We start from the raw sequence: 20143 nt of genomic DNA, 5'->3' as shown, positions 1-20143 counted from the left end.
CGCATAACGGCGCAAGTGAGACACTGTTTTCGTTGCGTCATCATCATTGCCCCAGCATCCCAGCGTGCAGGCCGAGACAGTCTAGTTAGTGGCCGAGAAATTTCCCTTGACTTGATTTTGTCGCTGACTTTAGCGCCCATATTTTGGCTTCATTCTTTCTTTTCACGCCGATGTGATTTCGGCATCTTCACTGTGATGATTTCGATATTTCGGGGCAGCCTTGGCCCTGACCATGGAAAAATTGAAGTCGCATTCTGATGTCACTAGCTAGAAGCAATAATTTTCTGTTGCTTCCAGGAGACCATAATTTGCTCTCTGTAAACAGCTCCAGTAAGCTAGTCCGTGCGAAACTTATGTCATTGCTTACATGGTCCATATCACACAAGGTTCTAATTGCAGCGAGCAACATGTAGCGTAGGATAAACCTACAGGAAAAACAAAAGCAAATACCTTCACAATCTCTATTTCACACACTCGAATATTCTCCAGCCGTTTTTCCCTTTCATAAAAAATGACAGCCATATACATGGTCCTCGGTGATATTGCCTGTACGTTGCCACTGTTTTGCAATCCACGGAGAAAAGGCTGCCCCACATTTCTCTGAATTGCGACAGAGCTGCGCAATGTTGCGTGACCGTTGTCGCTGGGCGACTGAAAGTTGGAATACACTGGCGCACATTTAATTGCATTGTATAACAAAGAAACCTTGCGACGTGGTGAGAAACTCGCTTCAATACGTTTTGTTAGCCGCCCCTTTTTGTTGCCGCTGGAAACATCGCAGCAAATCGTCATTGTTCCGTGAGCTTATTTGCAACAAGCTGGTTGTCTACCATTCTTGATTTTAGAGGCTGCATGCTACTTGTAATTATCGCTTCTGTAATCTTAACAACCACATAAAGAGCCTTTGAAGAGGAAGTACAAAGAAAATTTTAGAGAAAGAGTGAAAGTCTCATTTTTGCTTCTCTACGACATCTATAGGAGGCTCAATAAGAAACTTTACAGCGTTCAATGCCGAAGTTGCACAGTTACACCGTCAATGTTAAGGATTAACCTGGATGGCGCAGAACTTCCATATGGAAACCTCAGGAGTGACCGGCGTTGATACTACTAGGATTCGCTGGATGATCGTCGTGTCAGGATGTTAGTTATGAAGCCCGAGAACACTGCTTCGACAGCATGACGGGGCACGCAACACCTCGAAAAAAAAACCGCCACAGCCATGCCAAAGCCATGCTCTGGATCAAAGACTCTCCACATGCCGTCGCAACCAGCGGGAGGATCAGTGGCCGCCGCCAAAACACGCCGGCGCTTGCTCAGACCGGACAGTCCGCTTGCGCGTCACTGCCGGCGCGTCGACCGATGACTGCGACAGGGTCGTCCCTGGAAGTGTAGAAGCAGCTACACTGGTGGTGCGGCGCCGAAATCGCGGCGGCGGGGCCTTTTCCCTACTTGGCCAAAACGCGCGTGCGCGTGGGCCGTCGGCAGCAAGGCCGCGTACAGCAGCGCAGCAGTCGACCGGGTGCGGGCCAATCACGGGGCCGCTCGCTGCATTCGGCGCCGCTCGCCTTCGCCCCCCCACCCCTTGAGCGCAGGAGGCGACCCAGCCAGGCCGGAATGGCGGACACAGCGCCGGCGGCTGCGATATTCGGACTCAAGATGGGCGCTGCCCTGTTTCTCTGGATTGTCCTCGGCCTGCTGTGCTGCAGTCGAGCCGACGGCTACGCCGAGGTAGGCCCCATGCGCCTTATCGGCGTCGGATAAACCCTATCTCCCGATACCATTGTGCGCGCGGAGCAAGTTCACAGACATGCCTGACGCGCTCACTTGACGTGCATAAGGCCTCGCGCAGGCGGCGCCGTGTGTTTCGGGTCTCTCGCGAAGGTCCCGTGTTAGGGCAAAGGCGAGTCGTCAGCCATGGGCTGCTGCCCCGGACATGGTACTCGTTGGTGGGGCGGTACGTGACGGCACTTCCCGAACAGTGTAGCTCCGCGTCGCAGGTGGTCCCCGCTCGATAACGTCGTCGCCAGGGCGGGGCGGCCGACCGATCGCTTCACGCGTAGCGCTGTGCGCCCTGTGCGCCGCCGACCTGAGAGTCGAGCGACGGGCCGAAACTTTGAGGCGCATTCTTCAGCCGTCGAGGTCGTCGGCTGGCTAGAACCCGCAGGTGTAGGCGCATTTGCGCTTGTCGCATTTACGCGCTTACAAGCAGCTTGCTCTCTCTCTTTCCCCCCTTTCTCTCTCACTATCGTTTCACGTATGAGCGTTGTTTTCGTTGCGCACCGATAGCTAGCAGCGCGGTTATTGCACACAAACTACAGTGACTTCGAGTAACCGGGCTCAAATCCGGCAGCTGGAGTCCGTAGGGACCGAGTTTCCTGTTTGAGTTGTTTGTCAAGAAGGGCTGGGGCTCCATCGGATAACCCAGTTAGGACTAGTTTGGGGGCACTTTCAGTACAGTGGAGTCATTTCACTTGCCACCGGCGCAGATTTACGCATTAATGCGGTGTTAGGCGGCCCGGAAATGTAAATTCCTGTCCTCCCGTCGATAATAAGTGACCGTTTCTTGTGGTAGTAGTATGGTAGATTTAATTCCTCGCGCATTCAGAGTACTCGGTGAATGAGCGCTGGGTATAATTGACATTTGCATTGTGATAATGATGCTCGTGGCCTCGAATACGATTGCTGCACTTTAGGTTTCTTGGCAGGATTAGGTTGAAAACTACAACTGCGCTTATATAAAAGTACGTACAAGATTTTGCTCGGCGTCTACGCAATGACGGTCGACTAATTTATTTCCTCGCGTCTGCCAAGGGGTCATTATATGGGAGAGGTACGAAGTAGAAGCCCCTGTACTGAAAAAGGGCGGGGTCTGTAGTTCAGACTCAATTCAGTTCATTACAATGCAGACCATCGCTCAAAGTCGAACCTCCGGAAGCGTTTCCTCGGCGTCGCGTCAGCGCCTCGGCTACTGGCATCGCCGGAGGCGAAATTACGGTGCATAGAAGGTGTTTGTCTGTATTGTTCGAACACCTTCCAAGAGCCGGAATTTCGCCTCCGGCGACGGCAGTAGCCGAGACGCTGACGCAACGCCGAAGGCCTTGTGGTTCGGCCTTAAAGGTTAATGTCGGAAACATTTCAGTAATCACAAGTCAAAGCACTAGCGACAAAATAGCGTTGATCCCACATTTCAAAAAAATATTTTGTCCCACACAGTGACCTGGACCTGTTCATTGCTCATTGCTGTGTAGGGAAATATTTCCGTCTAATTTTTGCAAGATTGTGAGAGGGCCAATGCAAGACTCATCTCTTTGCAGCTTGAAGGGGAGGGGGGTGGGGGCAGCTATGAACAAAGATAAAGAAAATTGCATATTTATTACTCTCCATGCGTGCCAAAAAAAGACGACTTGCACTACATTTTGAATGGTTCAGGTGCCAACGGGCTTGTGGTGTGCACTAAAAAAGGTGGCGTCGGGCTTATAAGCCGGGCTGACTGGCATGGCTGCTGGCTATAAAGATTAAAACAATGTTTCTTATGAGGAAGACACAATACGCTGCTGAATGGTGTCTTCCAAACAAGACTTCTTTTTTTTAAGGCGGAAGCCTTTAATGCCTCATCGTTGTAAGCAGGAGTTGTCGACAGAAATGTCAACGCTTTTCAGTTGGTCGAAATGGTTGTGACGTCCCAGTGCGCAAATTTCAAGGCCAATTGTACTTTGGCTAGTAACCATGCAACCAATTAAAGGGGTGGTATAGTTATGCTCCAAGTAAGTGGAACTGAGTTTAGTTAATTGCATAATTTACCAATTAACCTAATTAACCTTTCTAGTAAGACCAGAAAAATATATAAAACCGATTAGGAAATGGGTCGAGTTGGGGTATGGAACCAGGGTCTCTGGAGTGCGAGATGAGCACGCTGACCACTCCGCCATGCCAGCTTGATGGTTTGGAATGAACAAGAGTGCATCTAGTGAATATGGTGTCTTCATTCACTCCCATCTTCCTCCCTTCCCTTACCATGAGGTCCAGGTGTCCAGGGAGATATGCCAGATACATTTCCTTTCCTCAAAAATGCATTTACCAACGAATGAGGTGTAGAGTGGAATGGGCGGGCGATGGCGTTCTGTGGACTCCCTGGCAGCGATGGAAGACGCTCTCGCATTCCACTCTTAGAGGCAAAGCCTAACGTCTTAACCACACATCAGTGACACAAGCAGCAACACCGCGCTTAAGGCTTTTGCCTCACCACACTTTAGGTCAACAAAGTTCCCACCTGAATTTTTGTTGTCAAATGAGCAGTGTATGTAATCAAACACAATTTTGAGGCTATGCAGCAAATATTTGAAATAGGAAAGTTATACTGGAAAAATTGATGTTCGTAAAAACAGCCAGTTATAGTTCAGGAATGCCCAAGAGTGTTAGGCCCTGCATGAAAGCAGCATGTAAGATGCCTGAGAAGCTTGAGATTGTGTTCACTGCTCCAGCTGTGTGCAGCAGCGAGCAGTTAAACCTACAACAGTCAGCATCAGATACCCTGAGAGTGGATAGCATTCAGATTATATATAGTGTAACCTATATAGTATTGTAGATTTTGTAGTGTAGTGCTATATTCTCTAAACCTGACATTGTACAAGGTGCATGTGGTACTAACCAAATGAAGGTTATTTAAATACTATTAAATACTACTGGCCACCTCTTTTCACTGTGGGCAGTTGCAACTCGAGAATGCAGAAACCCTGCCTCCACAGACTTTTCACTGCATTCTGAGTCTTCTGTCTAGAGCCGTTGCTAGCCAGACACAAAATCTAGCATTCGGAGCTATCGTATTATGCCCAGTTTGAAGTTACATAGGTCATAAGGTGCTTTCATGAACACAAGTTGTTTTTAATGGTAACACAAAAGTTTCATTCGCGGCCTGGTGTGGAACAGCAAAGCAGTCATTTCCCTTCAAAAAGTAAACACATTTTTATACCTGCACGTAATAAGATTGTTTTCAGAGAAATAAAAATATTATTATTTGCGGCCAGTCCGTGCTGAGCAAAGTAGTATTGCCAAGTATGCTGCTCGCACTTACAGTTGGGGTTTTCACACGTCCATGTCACAGCTTGTGCTCAGTCAATATGAATATGGGTCACTTTCTGTCAGTGATCAGTGTGTGATGACATTGGATTGGGATTCTCCTTTCCTGAGCAAGTCTAGTGCAGTCTCATCATCCACACCAAGGCAAGTCGCCAAGACCAGTTGGGTGCGAAATGATTTTCATCGGTCCATACTTAGGCGGGAGAGAGTGTGTGAGCATACTGTGGAAGAAAAGTCACATCGCAACGCACAGAAAGGCTACATGGCAATGACATGACTACCAGAACTTCAGAAGGCAGTTTTTGCTTCTTTTTTTTTAAGAATCTTGCTTTCTACAGGTGAAAACTGTTTTTTTTTTCTTTTGTGATAAAGGGTAACACTCCTGTGCAGTCAAAAATTACTTGGAATTTTTAATAACCTTTCTTTTGCACAAGTGGTCAATTTATTTAAGTGGTCAATTCAACAGTATTTTCAAATAAATAAGATGAAGATTCATTTTGTATTTTTGTATAATCGACGAAACCTTTTTGCTATTCAAGTGTCACGCCCCACCACTGTAACGGCCCCATGGCCAACAGTATTTTCAAATAAATAAAATAAATAAAAAATAAATTTACCATTAACTAATACAGAAATGGGCTTGTAGAAGGAATTGCTTTTGCAATTTGTAAAAGTAACGCAATTTAAGCAATGGAACTGTCAGATAAAAATGCAAGTGCAGTTTTACTATTAAAAGCTTCGTTGTCATGTTATCACTGCGTTGTTGCACTGGTCTGACCAAGAGGGCAAGGCATCACTTGGTCTCTTTGTTGACTGCAGCGATGAAACCACGGCTGAAATGTCGCAGTAGCCAGAATTGGTTTTTTTGTGATGCTTATGCATGGTTTCATGTTGATGTTTTTACGTGCATAGAAGAAACCGACCTAAGTAACTACCCTAAGTGGTTGGTACTGTGTACCAATAGCACTCTGTATAGCGGAATATGTTTGGTGAGGGCGTGGAGACACCTGCTCTGCAGTGCAGAGGTGTGCAAGTTACCATACTTTCCGGTGTATAAGATGCACCTGCCATATATGCAGGCTGTAATTGGAAAAGTTGGTATATAAGACGCACTGATGTATAAGACGCACCCCAATTTACCCTGTTAGGCTAGTAAGGGTTAATTAAACATGATTGTGCGACCATCGCCAAAATGCACCGTACCTGTGAGAGGTTATTAAACAACGCGAAGTAATCAAAAAAGGCAACACTCCCGCCATACTTGTCCACGTTCTTGCAAAAAAAGAAAAAAAAAACGAAGGAACCCTCCTTACGTCCATAACAACATTACATTTTTACTTAAAATCTTCGAAGTTTTAATCTTTCGATGCGCTATCAAAAAGTTCGCCCATTTCTGGAGGCAACGCGGCTGAAACATTCTCTTCGCACTATGTACGTAGTACGTATACGCGGAGCAAACAAAGTTGCAAAGGGTGAATAAAAAAAACGCCGGCTTGTCTTGGCTTGTCTTGACAATGGCGAGAAGCACGATTGTCACCACCTTTTGGCATTTCATATTTCTTTTGCTTGGGGCCTCTGAAACAGCCGCATGTTTATGAACCCGAAAGTCGTCCTCCCCGCCGTTTCATGATAAAGTTCACCTAAAAAAGTTCCACACCGTGGTCCCGGTATGGAAGTATTAACCGTGTTACAACCGCATCATTGGTAGTGATATATTTTGGTGAAAAAAGCTTGCAGGTGAACCTGAGTAACTTCTGAACTTGCAAAAAAAAAAAACGAAAAATTCGCATATAAGACGCACCCTTGTATAGGACGCACCAGCAAGATTTTTGAAAAAAAGCCGCGTCTTATACACCGGAAAATACGGTAGTAAGGTAGTGGTATAAACAGATGGTGCCACCATCTCACCATGTCTCTGTCATGCAAACTTTGTTAGTTCTGTCTTTTGAGTTTAAATCCTACTCATTTGCCAGCTAGTTCTGGTGTGCTTTTCAAGGATACTGACTTTCTTCGGTTAAAGCCAGATTTCGAAAACTTGATGCCACATATCAGTTTTTGTTTGTTTCGTCTAAACCGAAAAATCTAAACCGTAGTTATGTGGTATCCCTGATAAACTGCACCAAATGGATGCAGAGAGCTTGCAACGCTGGTGGCACACAGTGGAGTACAGGCGCTGGTTCTGAAAGAAATCCCGTGGCGGCCGCAGGGCGCATGGGGTGTCGCCACTGTCTGGTGAATTCCTTTTGAGGGGCATTTCTAGGCGAGGCTTCTCTTACGCTCTCAAATTTATTAATTTATAATTCATTCAGTCTTCGTTGTGCACCCAAAAACACCGTGAAGGCTTGACATTGGTGTACAGTGTCTTCATTCTACAATGCGAAAAAAAAAATTTAAAGTTTGCAACACCTTCAGGTACCTACAGAAGGCCCACGGGGATGAAAACAAGTCAGCTCTCCTTTCTTTTAAGCAATAATTAATACTTGCACGCTGTTCATGGGTGCGCCTTTTAGGCAGCCAGTTGTCTGGAGCAAATACATTACATTGGCATGTAAGTCTACTCAGAATGTGCGGATACAAGCTGTTTTCAAGGTTAGACACATCAATTTCACATCAATACAGCTTATACAAGTTGCAACTGCTGTCATTGTTTTGCATATTGGAATGAGCAGCTTTACGCCTATCTGCTGTGGCCTGTCGACCAGTGTGTATTCTGAATGCTCCTGCATGTAACAGAACATAGGGTAAGCCCTAACACCTGCTGATTAATATCTTTATTTGCTTATCTACTGTGCATGTAGACAATAGAGCCAGCCTGTTCATGGAATTGTGTAAGCTCGCCTAGAGTGGACTCGTATCTGCTTGCCGTGTGATGAAAGGTGTGCAAATAGTGGGGCTCTGTAATCAGATTTATCACAAGCATGTTAGATAAATTGCCTGTAATATTAGTTCCTGCTTCTGAAAATCAGGGAAAGGACGGGAAAGCAAGAGCGGAAAAAGAATTTGATGTTATGACTTCCAGTGCACACAACTGTATGATCAATAGTTTCGTAATGGAAACTGACAAGGAAGAACTCTGGCACCACTGTTGATCTTGTGTGAACAGTCTCTTTCCCTAAAAGACGTGCACATTCTGTTGCTTTAGCTGATTGACACTTAACTCGACAATAATTATAAATCGCGTTGCGTTCATGCTGTTAATGCGTGATTGTATTTATGACACTGTTGTATGCAGGCGTAACACCCTGAAATAGTCAAGCGGTGTGAAAATGAAGCTAGGAAACTAGCATGCTCCATTACTTTTGTTTGTGCCTGTGCCTACCTGTGCCAGTGAAAGTCAGGCTTATCATGAGTTGATATGGGCTTAAATATAGAATGTCACTGCTGCCACGAGCTACAACTCTCTGCATCAAAGCTTGTTAGATTTAGATATCCTGCTTGGATTTGGGTGCTTATGAAATAAACATGCTCATAGCTTTGATAGTGACCAGCAGAAAAGTTCATGACGTACCTATGACTAATATTTGCACAAGGCATAATAAATGACTCACTGTGGTGAAGTTGTGCCTGCAAACTATCGTGCACTTGCTTGTATCCTAGTATGAGAGTCCTATGGCATTGACACTTATCGGGCAAGTAACGACAGCACAGCTATAGGCCGTTTACAGAGAGCAATTCACACTGTGCACAACAGGTGGCACCACAAGGACGGTCGTCGTTTCTGGCCTGTGAAGCCACTGTTAACAGCGTTGGTCAGCACTACGGATTGCTACTCCACAGCTTGTATACAAATGTCAAGCGTGTTCTTAACCCCAGCATTGGTACAGATGCCAAATGTATTTTGAAGCAACATGCAGGGAAGTAGAGGAAAATGTTCCTGCGGCCATTGACGACAAAACTGACAAAGCTGTTTGCAGTTGATAGCACAAGCCACCGTTTTCTTACCACTGTCTTGCACGTCCAGTCTGGTTTCTGTGAGGCCAGAACGTCTGTGAGGTGCTGTACCGAAAAAAATAATGAAATGTCACAAGCTCCACGTGCCAGCTTATTTCAGCTTTGGAAGTAGCTGCGGGAATGTGAAAACAAGCTGTTGATTGTCCTAGCAGTAGTATAATGCGTCATTATATTGCCACCACATTATTATCGTAGTGTTTTAAAAAAAATCTTGTGTTGTGTGATATCAGAGCACGTTAAAGAATCCCAGGTGGTCGAAATTTCCGGAGCCCTCCACTACGGCGTCTCTCTTTGCCTGAGTTGCTTTAGGACGTTAAGCCCCCACAAATCATAACAACCACAAATATGCCCATCTCTCATATAATGCCCTTTAACCAGGAGCCTATAGGTCACCAGTACATAAAGGATGGTCAGTATTTAAATGAGTGAGTTACTGTGATTGTTGACTATTAACTACTCATCTTAAGCCCAGTGTTATATGCTTGAAAACCACAAAGTATTGCTCCAAAGAACTGCAGTGCTCAGCAGTTAGTTTATAGTATCTTTAATGTGCATTGTTGCTTTGAACACAAGTTTTGGTTGAGAAGTGGGGAATTAAATAGCCATCTCTCGATGACTCAAACCTGAAGAGCACCGAGAATTTATTCATGTGAATGTTGAGAGCTTTTTAAATGTATTTGATGTTGAAGTGGCCAGGGTGTCTTATCAACACGAATTGGCTGTTTAAAGTAGCATTTTTGATGCAGATTCTTATTCATGCTAAAAGCTTTAATGTGGAAAAACAAAGCCTACGCATGTAAGCAGCTTGAACTTGCTTAGCGCAGCACATGCACTGCGTGAAAATTCCAGAAGCCAGGGTGAACTGGAGCAGCAGCAATGTCTTTTAGCAGCAGATGTTGTTATTTGCGTAGAGCTGGTTCCCACGTCTGTATCAAAAGGCTTAAAGGAACGCAGATGACCACTCAATCCAAATTTGTTCTTGGTAAATAAAAATTCACTCTGTGGCTCTCCCTCGCTTTGTATATTTGTCTGGCAGCCAAAGGAGCATTGATTGTTGAGAAAATTTGTTTAAAAATTTTCCTCCACCATTTCATTCAAACTCCTAATGTCAAGCGAGACCAGAAAGGGATCCTGTGGTCGCCGTTTGGAAGTGAATGGTGGTGTATCTTAGCCAACAATGTTAGCCATGATTTGCATTTAGTCTGAGCAGTGGCTTTTTGCCGAGAAGACTTTCTTGGCAGTGAATGACTCCCTTTTTAAGTGACTTTTGCGAACTGCTGTTTCCTGCCTGCTTATGTTTGTATCCGATGCAGGCATCAGCGTCAGCAGCTGCGTCCGGGTCGAGTGTGGAGCCAGACGTGGGCCATTTCCAGCCCATGGTGGCACTGCTGTGTGGCCACGGACGACTCAGCAACCAGTACCTGAGTGAGAGCCAGCGCTGGGTGTCAGACCCGGACCCCAAGGCGATCTGCACACGGGAGAAGCTCAGCATCCTCGAGTACTGCCGGAAGGTGAGATAAGGCTACTGTTGCTCTGTGCAATGAACGGTGAGAGGGTGCGACAGTGAACAGCGCTGTCACCAATTCACAACTGGGGCTGGTACTTTAAATGCCCAAGACATGCAGGTAAAGTGCGCCCTGTACTAAACAGCACGCAACTTGTTGCTGTATCTTTCCTTATATCTACTAATAACCCTGATGCAGATGCGTAGTCTGTGGCTTGAGCGTTCAATGTTACTTTAGGCAGTTGGATAGAGCCTCAGCAGAGAAAGTACTTATGTCAAGACTGGTGCTGATGGCATACTTTTTTCGGTGTTTATTTCAGGACATAAATTTCCTTTGACAAATGTCATTTTCTACCTGTGAATTAGTTTTTTTTTTTCTTTTCAGTGACATAATGTGGCATTCCTGTATGCGGTATTCCTCTGCAGTTAAAAGTCACTTGGAGTTTATCTTGGCCTTTTTGTCAGCATGAGCAGTTGATTTTTCAGTAATCAACACACAGAAAGTCGCACTTAAGCTTGTAGAAGGATGCGCTATCACCGTTAAAAACAGGTAGCAGAAATTGAATGCTGGAGCCGTGTGAAAAAAACTCAACTGGAAGTTTAATTTTAAAAACTACTTGTCATGTTTGCTTTGGTTTGTTGTGCTCGATTCAGTAAGAGAGCGGGGCATCACATAGCATGAGTGTTAAGAAATCGAAGGATCTTCCGCTTTAGAGAACCATGGTAGCCATGCATAACACTTTTTCGTGATGGTTATGCATAGTTTCATGCGCCACTCTCCTTACATGCAGTGGAGAAGCCTACCTCAACCAAATGCAGTAGAAACCCTATATACTAGTAAATTCAGATACATTAAAAACTCCGGTATAGTAAAGTGAAACTACAGTCCTGATTTGCCTCCCATAGATGACATACTTTTCTTTTCGTTTATAGTAAAGGTATCGTTAATGAAACTGGTTATGGTAAGGAATGTCTGGCCATTCCCACGTACCTCCCTTGGAATGAAGAAGTCATGGTACGCATGCAGTCTAGGACTTCTCATAGCCGCAAACACGAGCCAGCATAATTGCAAGGCCAACAGTTGGAGGCAAGAAGATATTGAAGACCACATAATCTTGTGCAAGGGCCGCACCCATGTATGCGCCATACCCAGTTTTGGACTAGATAGTTGAAAACAAATACGGTTATACATTTTTTTTTTTAAATTCATGAATGGGCTGTGTGCATGCGTTGCTGCAGGTGTACCCCAAGCGCGACATCCGCAACATTGTGGAGTCTAGCCGATACTACCGCCTGGATGGCTGGTGCAAGGCTGGCCAGCGTTGCGCCAGTGGTGAGGGCAGCGCACATTGGGTAAAGCCCTACCGGTGCCTCGAGGGTGACTTCCAGAGTGATGCCCTGCTGGTGCCCGAGCACTGCCTCTTTGACCACATCCACAACCAGAGCGTGTGCCAGAGCTTCGATGAGTGGAACCGCACAGCTGCCCAGAGCTGCCGCGGAAGAGCCATGCGTCTGCGCAGCTTCGCCATGCTGCTGCCCTGCGGTGTTGACATCTTCTCGGGGGTTGAGTTTGTCTGCTGCCCGCCGGCGACGGCAACCACTGCTGACCGAGAATCGCAAGGTGCTGGTTTATTTTGTTTATCACAGTAATCTATGTGGGCTGACTTTACAGCAACAGCTGTTAAGGCCACATTTATTTGGCGTTAGTGTCGTTGGTGTAATGTACGAGCTGCAGCTAAAGCCCTTTAATATTATGAAAGTAACGTTCCCACCATGGTGGCTTGGTGCTTATGGTGCTCGGCTGCTGACCCGAAAGACGGGTACGATCCCGGCCGCAGCTGTCGCATTTCGACGGCAGTGAAATGCTAGAGGCCTGTTTACTGTGCAATGTCTGTGCACTTTAAAAAGCCCCAAGTGATCGAAATTCCACAGAGCCTTCGGTCGCTTTGGGACATTAATTAAACCCCATAAGATATAAACTATAAAAGTAACATCATCTCATCCCTTCTCTTCCCAAGCTGGTGCTCAAGCTGGTGTCAGCTGTCACTGACATTCACGTTACCACCATTTTAGCAGGACTGCTGGTCAACGTGGTAGAGAGTGTGCTGAAGTAATGAGCAGTGTAGATTCTGTATCTTGCAGTTGCGTGCTTGCTTCTAAGATGAGGAGGCAAGGCTTTTAGTTAAAGGGGTAAAAAATCAGCTTTTCTATCTTTTCAGTTTCACTATCCTGAGGCTTTCTGCAGGTATCTATGTATTTTCATTGAGCGACATCGCCTAATTCATGTGTTATAGCCTTCCAAAGACTTGAATCCATGCGACTGGACGTTTAAATTGAGATCAGATTGCATCAAACTTTGGTCGCCCACAGTTTGAGATATACGCGTTCCATCAACACTATTTTGGTTTCGTTTGAGCAGCCGCGATTTAGGCTATTCCCTTTTTTTAGTTCACGATAGTGAGCAAGCCTATTAAGTGGTAAACAAAAGAACCAAATTGTGGAAGGCACACTAGTATTGGTCTCCCAAATCATGTGACCAGAATGTTGACTTTTGGTTGGGTGGTGGAGTCAACCGCTTGCAGTCCGGTGCCATTTTTTGCCAGTTTGCCCCCTTACAGGCAGCTGCTATCCGCAGCTGCCTGCTGGGAGTGGGTTTGTTCTACGCGTTGACAGAGCAGCTGCACAAGGCCTCCACCACTGGTGCTCCATCAGAAGTCAAAGTTTGCGGCTTTACACATACCTCTGGTTTTTTAGCTTTGCTAGTTAACTAGTGCTTTCATACAAAAAAAAGCTTGCCATACTTACGGCCTCGAGCAGGATTCGAACCCGCGGTGACTTGAACTGACCAGCTTCACTGGCCACTGCTTTAGATGACAGAGTCATCAGCACATCCTTTCAACCCACATGTTATACTGCCAGCCCGTCACGCTAGGCCTTAGATATCATCGTGTTCTTCAACTTTCATCACAGAACAGCGAGAGATTTGAACCACTGCAGCAGGGCAACAAATAACAGAAAATGACATTGATGTGAGCGACTTCAGGTCGTCAACGCAAAGGGGTTGTGAAATCTGAGCCTCATGCTAACAAATTGCCTATGCATCAATCGCATTGGTCGCCCATGAGTTTTTTGCCCTTGCCGTTTTTAACAGTGCTGATGTAGCTAGTAGGTGCCAAGTTACTGTATCAGTCCTTGTGCTGGTGGCTTTCAGGCTGCAGTAGGCTATTTCTCTTTTTCAGAACAGTCTTGCTTTTGGCACCCAGAAACATTAGTTTCAATATCATTGTGTAATCTTACTCTCTTGCATTTCTGACAAGCTTATGTCCTTTTCTTCACAAATTGCTATGAAAATAAACTGGCCAAGAATGTGCAGGTAAGCGTGCCTCCTGTGCAGCTATGTTAATTGGGAGGCAGGTCTTCGTGGCTCACCTGAGCCGACCAGCTTTGTGGTGCATGGCATTGCAGTGAATCGGAAGATTGTTTGTGCCTGAATGTGCTCTTGTGCGCCTCTGATCATCTGAGCTGTTCTCCCTCTCAGGCAAGGACACTTCCAGCGAGGACGACTATGACGATGACTACAGCGATGAGGATGATGACGATGAGGACACCACGACCACCAGCACCACCACGACCACCACAACGACCACGGAGGGGCCAGTGGAACGGTACCTGAGCCGCTTCGACAGCCGGCGAGAGCACTCGGCTTTCCAGGCAGCACAGCACAGCCTCCAGGAGAGCCACCGGGCACAGGTGGGTGGTTGGGTCCTTTCCTCTCCTGAGCAGAGGGAAATTCCTGTGCATGACAGTTCACAGCCCCTCAATATATAGAGCAGGGCTCTTGGAGGCCAGCTTGGCAGATACCATAAAAACCCGCGCATTATACGAAGTTTTTATCCCAGACTTCAGACAGCCGCTGGTCCTAAGTGTAACTTAGTGGATTCCAAGAGAAGTCAAGTGTAGCAGGGGATGGCAGAAGGTTAGGTGGGCGGAGGAGATTGAGAAGTTTGCAGGGATATTGTGGCCACAGCTTGCAAAGGACAGAATTAATTGGAGTGACATGGGAGAGGCCTGCCAAGTTCGTAATAAGAGGTCCTTGTAGTGACCTCCTCCAATACTGCTTCCGCTGTGAATGCCCCTCAACGCCGGGTTTGCGTGCAGGTGACACGGGTGATGCGCGAGTGGAGCGAGCTGGAGCAGCACTATGAGGCCATGAAGGCACGCGACCCCAAGGGGGCCGAGGAGTTCCGGCGGAAGATGAGTGCGCGCTTCCAGAAGACAGTGCAGGCGCTGGAGGCGGAGGGGTCGGCCGAGCGTCACCGCCTGGCGGCCATGCACCGGCAGCGTGTGCTCACCACCCTCAACCGGCGCAAGAAGGCTGCCCTGGACTGCTACCACCACGCCCTGCAGGAGAAGCCACCCAGGGTGGGTGCCAGTCACGAATGACTGCGGGCTGTGCTGTCTTTCAGCAGCTTTGTCAGTGCACAAGTTGCTTTACGGTTACAACATGTGGGATGTACAGCCACAAGGACTGTTAGTTTTGAAACTGGGCCACACTGTGCTTTGAAGAACTACTCTTTTGTGAGAATGTGTGCACATTAGAATAGGCACCTGTCCATCTTAACCCGCTGCAGTGGCTCAGTGGCTAGGGCGCTCGGCTACTGAGCAGGAGTTTCCGGGTTCAAACCCAGCCATGGCGGCTACAAAAAGGTGCCTGTACATTAACGATTCCCAGGTAATCAAAATTTTTCTGGAGCCCTGCACTACACACCTCTTTCTCTTTTCTTTCACTACCTTCTTTATCCCTTCCCCTACAGCTGCAGTTCAGGTGTCCACCAAGATGTGGCACAGATACTGTACCATTTTCTTTCCTCAAAAAACCAATTTTCTAAAACCAGTTTTACCTGTTCATCGGATAACACAGTAGGCTTCCCAGACTTTTGGATTGCAGTCATCAATACACTGTTGGGAAAATGAGCTCAGGGCATGGAGATGAGATTAAGAAACGTGCTGCTGTGAAGTGGCTGTGTCTGCTTCATGACTAAGCAAATTGCAGACAGGTGAGAGGGGCCCGTGTTCTGGTTCATGTGGACATGACCAGCTGGTCGTGATGAATTATTGTTATTGCTGTTTTATGGAATTTGTGATCCCATTCATAAAGGGAAGTGGGCACTGTCCAAAAATGCTGCTGCATTTGGCTTTAAACGACTATAGGCACCAAATTTTTGCTTTTGTTTTGTTCTTCACACGATTACTGGCATACAGCTACATGGAGCACCCTGTGGCACTCGCCTACGACCGCTAAATAATTTATAATTGAATTTCTTCTTGACGCTGTTTCAGTTTCATCAATTGAACGATGGCTGTGATGTGTTGAACTTTAGACAACATGAGGCGAAAAAAAAAAAGGCATTGTAACAGCTGTTGTGTCGTTGATTGTAATTCTAGCTCTTGAAGCAGGCTGGCTTAAGTGCTGTAATGATTTAGTATCGGCATTTATATTGCAGTTTTCTCGTGCCTCGCATGACCTATAGTACAACTACTTGTCACAGCCATCATTCAGTTGATGAAAGAAACAGCATGAGAGAAGAAATTCAGTTACAAATTATTCAGCGGTTGTAGGCTATTTTAATATTAACGCATGATTTAAAAGAAGAAAACATGCAATAAAATTGGATGTCCTCTTTGCATTCAAATGTAAATTGTTTGGAATTAAAATATTTGCGCACCACGAGAGACAAGCATTAATTCTTGAGGCTGAGGCTATTATGGCAACTGCCTGGAGTAACCTTGCTCTACGTTCCTTGCAGTTGATCCTCCGTAGCTACACTTTAGAGGTTGTCACCATGCGTGGCACAGTGATGTCTTGATTGTGCTCTTGCACCTAATTTGGTCTACCGCAGCAGTTGCAGAGCATTTAGCAGGTACTCATTGCCACTCTCAGAACCAGTAGAAAGGGGACAATGGCAGCATTTTAATCATTCCAGTTGTGAAATTCCCCATATTTTAAAAATCCTGCATGCTGATTGAAGCCGAGCTGCAGGGAGAATTTTGCCATCTGTGGCTGTAAAAGAACTGGGGAGAACTCGTTTAAGTTGCTGGCTGCTGTGACTCTGCCAGCTGCCACTAGTGGGTTCCAGGAGCCAGCCAGGTGTGGATTTTGAAGCAGTTTTACGAACGGTGTTGCGTTCCCCGGTGCAGACCAAGCGAGTGGAGCGCTGCCTGGAGAGGCTGTTGCGCGCCCTGGAGAAGGACCGCAGCCACACTCTTCATGCCTACCGGCAGCATGGAGGTGATGCCGAAGAGGTGCGCACCCACCTGACCTCCCTGGACCACCTGGCCAACCAGAGCATCGAGCTGCTGCCACAGGCCCTCAAGGGGCGCCTGGGACAGCTGTGGACCACCCTGCGGGGCGCCACCAGCAGCGAACCCCTGCTGCCACCTCCGCCGCCACCCCCGACCACTGCCGAGGACTCGGAGTCCGTGGAAGACGAGAGCATTCTGCCGGCCAGCAGCACCACCGCGCCCCCACCCGTGGCCGCCATGGCACCCGTGGCACCAGCCGCCCGACCGGCGCACATGCAGAGCCAGCTGCTGCAGCACACAGAGTCCGCCTACGCCCTCCGGCACTCCTCGCACGCGGAGACCCTGGGCCGCCTCAAGTGGAGCGGCAGCGTCTACATCACGCTTGCCTTTGCCGGTGTCGCCCTGCTCACCGCACTGCTGGTGGGTGCCGTGCTGCTCAGGCGCCAGCGCTCGCCCCACGCCCGTGGATTTGTACAGGTGAGCTGGTGCCATTGCCAATTCGTGGAGCGCTGCCAGCTTCTGAATGTTTCTCATAACCAGGGGAGTAAAGCACTGAGTTGAGGCTGTTATAACTCTCTGCAGAGCCATTGTGGTTCTGCCAAGGATACTCGCAGAGAGAGGCACGAAATAAATGACTCACTGCTCCGTCAAGCATTCAAGGATCTTTAAAAAGAATTAATGTGTACCTCTAACAGTACAAGTTTAGTTTGATGGTGACAGCATCATGTCACTGGTTAGAACTGTGATCTGGAAAGATCAAAGTTACCTGATTAGTGTACCACGTTTTCCACCTTTGCGGTAATGGGGGGTTGTCAAGAGGCATTGCCATAATAGCTGCCACCATGGTTAGTGAGAGCACAGCCATTGCTTTTTTTGCTGAGTCAAAATAATAGCCTACAACTGATTTGTCCAAGGCATTTCATGGACTCCAGTGCTGCAACACACTGCCGCATTCCACTCTGAGAGGCGAAACTTAAACATCCTCCAAATTTTTCTTCACCTCCTGTGCTCAGCTTAAAGTATTAAGGCCCAGTACCTGCCCTCAGCAGCGATGTTTTGCTGTAAGTGAAAGTGAGACCCACCCTTACTTCTGATCTTGGTGCTGCAAAGAAAGCCGAAATTAATTCAGAACTCTTCTCTGCATTTTTTATCATAGCTCATGGCCCTGGAAATGATTGCATTAACTAGAGTTAATTTCCCGCCCACCGTACGAGGCAGAATTTAAAAAAAAAGGCGGGAGCCGGACGTTAATTCGATTTAATTGGGGAAATCGGCCACACAGGGCAATAAGTCGCAGTTTCTAAGAATGCTAGGAACGTGTAGGTCGAGTTCCCGCGGCAAAAAGACGAGTTCAGATTCCTCTTCAGTGCACCTTTAATAAATGAGCAAATACATAAGCTAATTAGTTGTCTCAGTTTTCTCCTTCCACCTCGTTATAAGAATCCTTCAACTTTTTTGCACCCCCGTTGCTTGTGCAGGTGGGAGGAGGGCCCACGGCCTCCCCTGAGGAGCGCCACCTGACTGCCATGCAGGTCAACGGCTATGAGAACCCCACCTACAAGTACTTTGAGGCCAACTGAATTGAGCAAGAAGACAACAGCAAGCAGCAGCATGCCCCTCTCTCTCTATTTCTGTACATAGGCTGCGTTGCAGCCGCTTAGGCGTCTTAAAGTCCGAGGGCAAGGTTGGCGCGAAGGGGACACGGCCCGAGAGAGGAGCAGACAACAACAGTGCACAGCCTCTGGGCGCATTGCCCAACACCGGTGGCAGAGGAGTTCGAGTGACACCAAGAAGGGCAGCCTGCTTCCACCATAGGAAGAGCAGCACGTGCTCAAGGATGTGAACTTGTCCGCGTCAGTGAAGGGGACACTGGGCCTGCTTCTAGCAAGTTTTTAGCAATGTGTTGGCAGCTCTTGTATGTGTGCAAATGAAACCCAGGCCCCCCAGTGTCCGCTTTGCTGTTGCGCTGAAGGTGTCCTCGAGTGTAGGTGTGGAGTTAGCAGCCATCAACTCGAGGATTCATATTTTTAGTGGAGCAAGTTGCACCTGCAGTAATTTAATTAAAGCAGTGTATTTGCCAGCTGTGCGCACCTACTTAAAAGGATTTCCTTCCTTCACTTATTGTTGTGAACGATGTGAAATTCATGAAACCTATTCGGGCTTTTGAAGAGCTGCAAGGGCGGCTTGACAAGCTGACGTGGGAGAGGAGGGGGGTGGTGATGTATTTGTTCTGTGATGTGGCCCAAGCAGTTTCAACCTGTACTCGTAGAAGTGGCGTCGTGGGTGAAAGTGAATCCTCGAGTTGATGCTGAGCGCTTGTGTTCTCCGCTCTTCTTTCGGTCGGAGTGTCCGCAGTGCCATTTTTTGTTTTTCTTTTCTCGAACCTTGAGGTGTCGCACCAACAAGCCGAGCTTTGAGCAGCTAAGGCCTAGGCATCTTTTTGTACAGGTTGTCCGGCGTAGTGCATGCCCCCCTTTCCCCCCCTGACCGGAAGTGCGTGCGTGCGTGTGCGTGTTTGGTTGGAGGCCAGCAGCAGCACCGTAGGGCTTTGTTGCAAGGGCAGTCTGTGTGGTCATTTTGTCTCAGTGAACATATCATACGTCGAGTGTTGCCACCCTGTGTCTCCGTATGTTCGTCTCTGCACAAGGCCCCACCGCCTCTCTCTGCTTCGGCTTCTGTGCAAGTGTTCTTTTTTCCCCTATTTTGCAACACAAGGTCACACAAGTGTAACCCACTCTGTGTAGTGTATTTGAATGAACAGGCTGACAATAAAATTTTGCGGCTCGATCGACATCTGGCTTGATTTCCTCGGCGTTGCGAGAAAAAAGCTGTCAGCTCTCAGTGTGTACACACTCCTGAGACGATCGCATTAAGTGTGAAGGCGATCAGTATGGAAACAGGTTTTTTTTTGTCAGTGCCACTGTTTAAAAAATTGTTGCACAGCGTTGCTTGCAAATGCAACATTTCACTAAAGCACTTTAGCACTGCATTGGGATTAAGGTAGTCCTGAATTAAGGACTGCTGATATATGGAGAAATTGTCTGAAAATTAGCATTTGTTTAAATTATGAGGTGCCTAAATGAGCTGCGCGTAGTTAGATTTTAAAGCGAAAGCACTATATTCCTATCTGTCGGTGTGCTAAAATCTGATCAAACACAGGCCCTGTTGAAAAAAAGTGGTAGAGTTTCTCTAATGCAAAAATCGAAAACCGAAATTAGTTTGTACGCTTAAGCGCCAGAAATGCATTCATGCAATCTATGGCTGGCCGGATTTTGTGTGCCTGTATGTCGCGACGGATCGGGTGGTGGC

General features: G+C 47.1%; 1 protein-coding gene across 1 annotated transcript; it reads left to right on the top strand.

The window, feature by feature from the left end:
• Positions 1–1565: 1565 nt before the first annotated feature.
• Appl (amyloid-beta-like protein) lies at positions 1566–19625 on the top strand. Its single transcript, XM_089548748.1, has 7 exons — positions 1566–1728; positions 10341–10538; positions 11771–12152; positions 14070–14281; positions 14690–14953; positions 16730–17311; positions 18313–19625. The coding sequence occupies exons 1-7, from the start codon at positions 1615–1617 to the stop codon at positions 18412–18414; spliced, it is 1854 nt and encodes a 617-aa protein (XP_089404874.1). The 5' UTR covers positions 1566–1614; the 3' UTR covers positions 18415–19625.
• The last annotated feature ends 518 nt before the right edge of the window (positions 19626–20143 follow it).

Source organism: Amblyomma mixtum, chromosome 6 (assembly GCF_055824585.1).
Source record: "Amblyomma mixtum isolate Tamu chromosome 6, ASM5582458v1, whole genome shotgun sequence".
NCBI classification, from domain to species: Eukaryota; Metazoa; Arthropoda; class Arachnida; order Ixodida; family Ixodidae; genus Amblyomma; species Amblyomma mixtum.
This window is presented reverse-complemented; position numbering and strand designations above follow the sequence as displayed.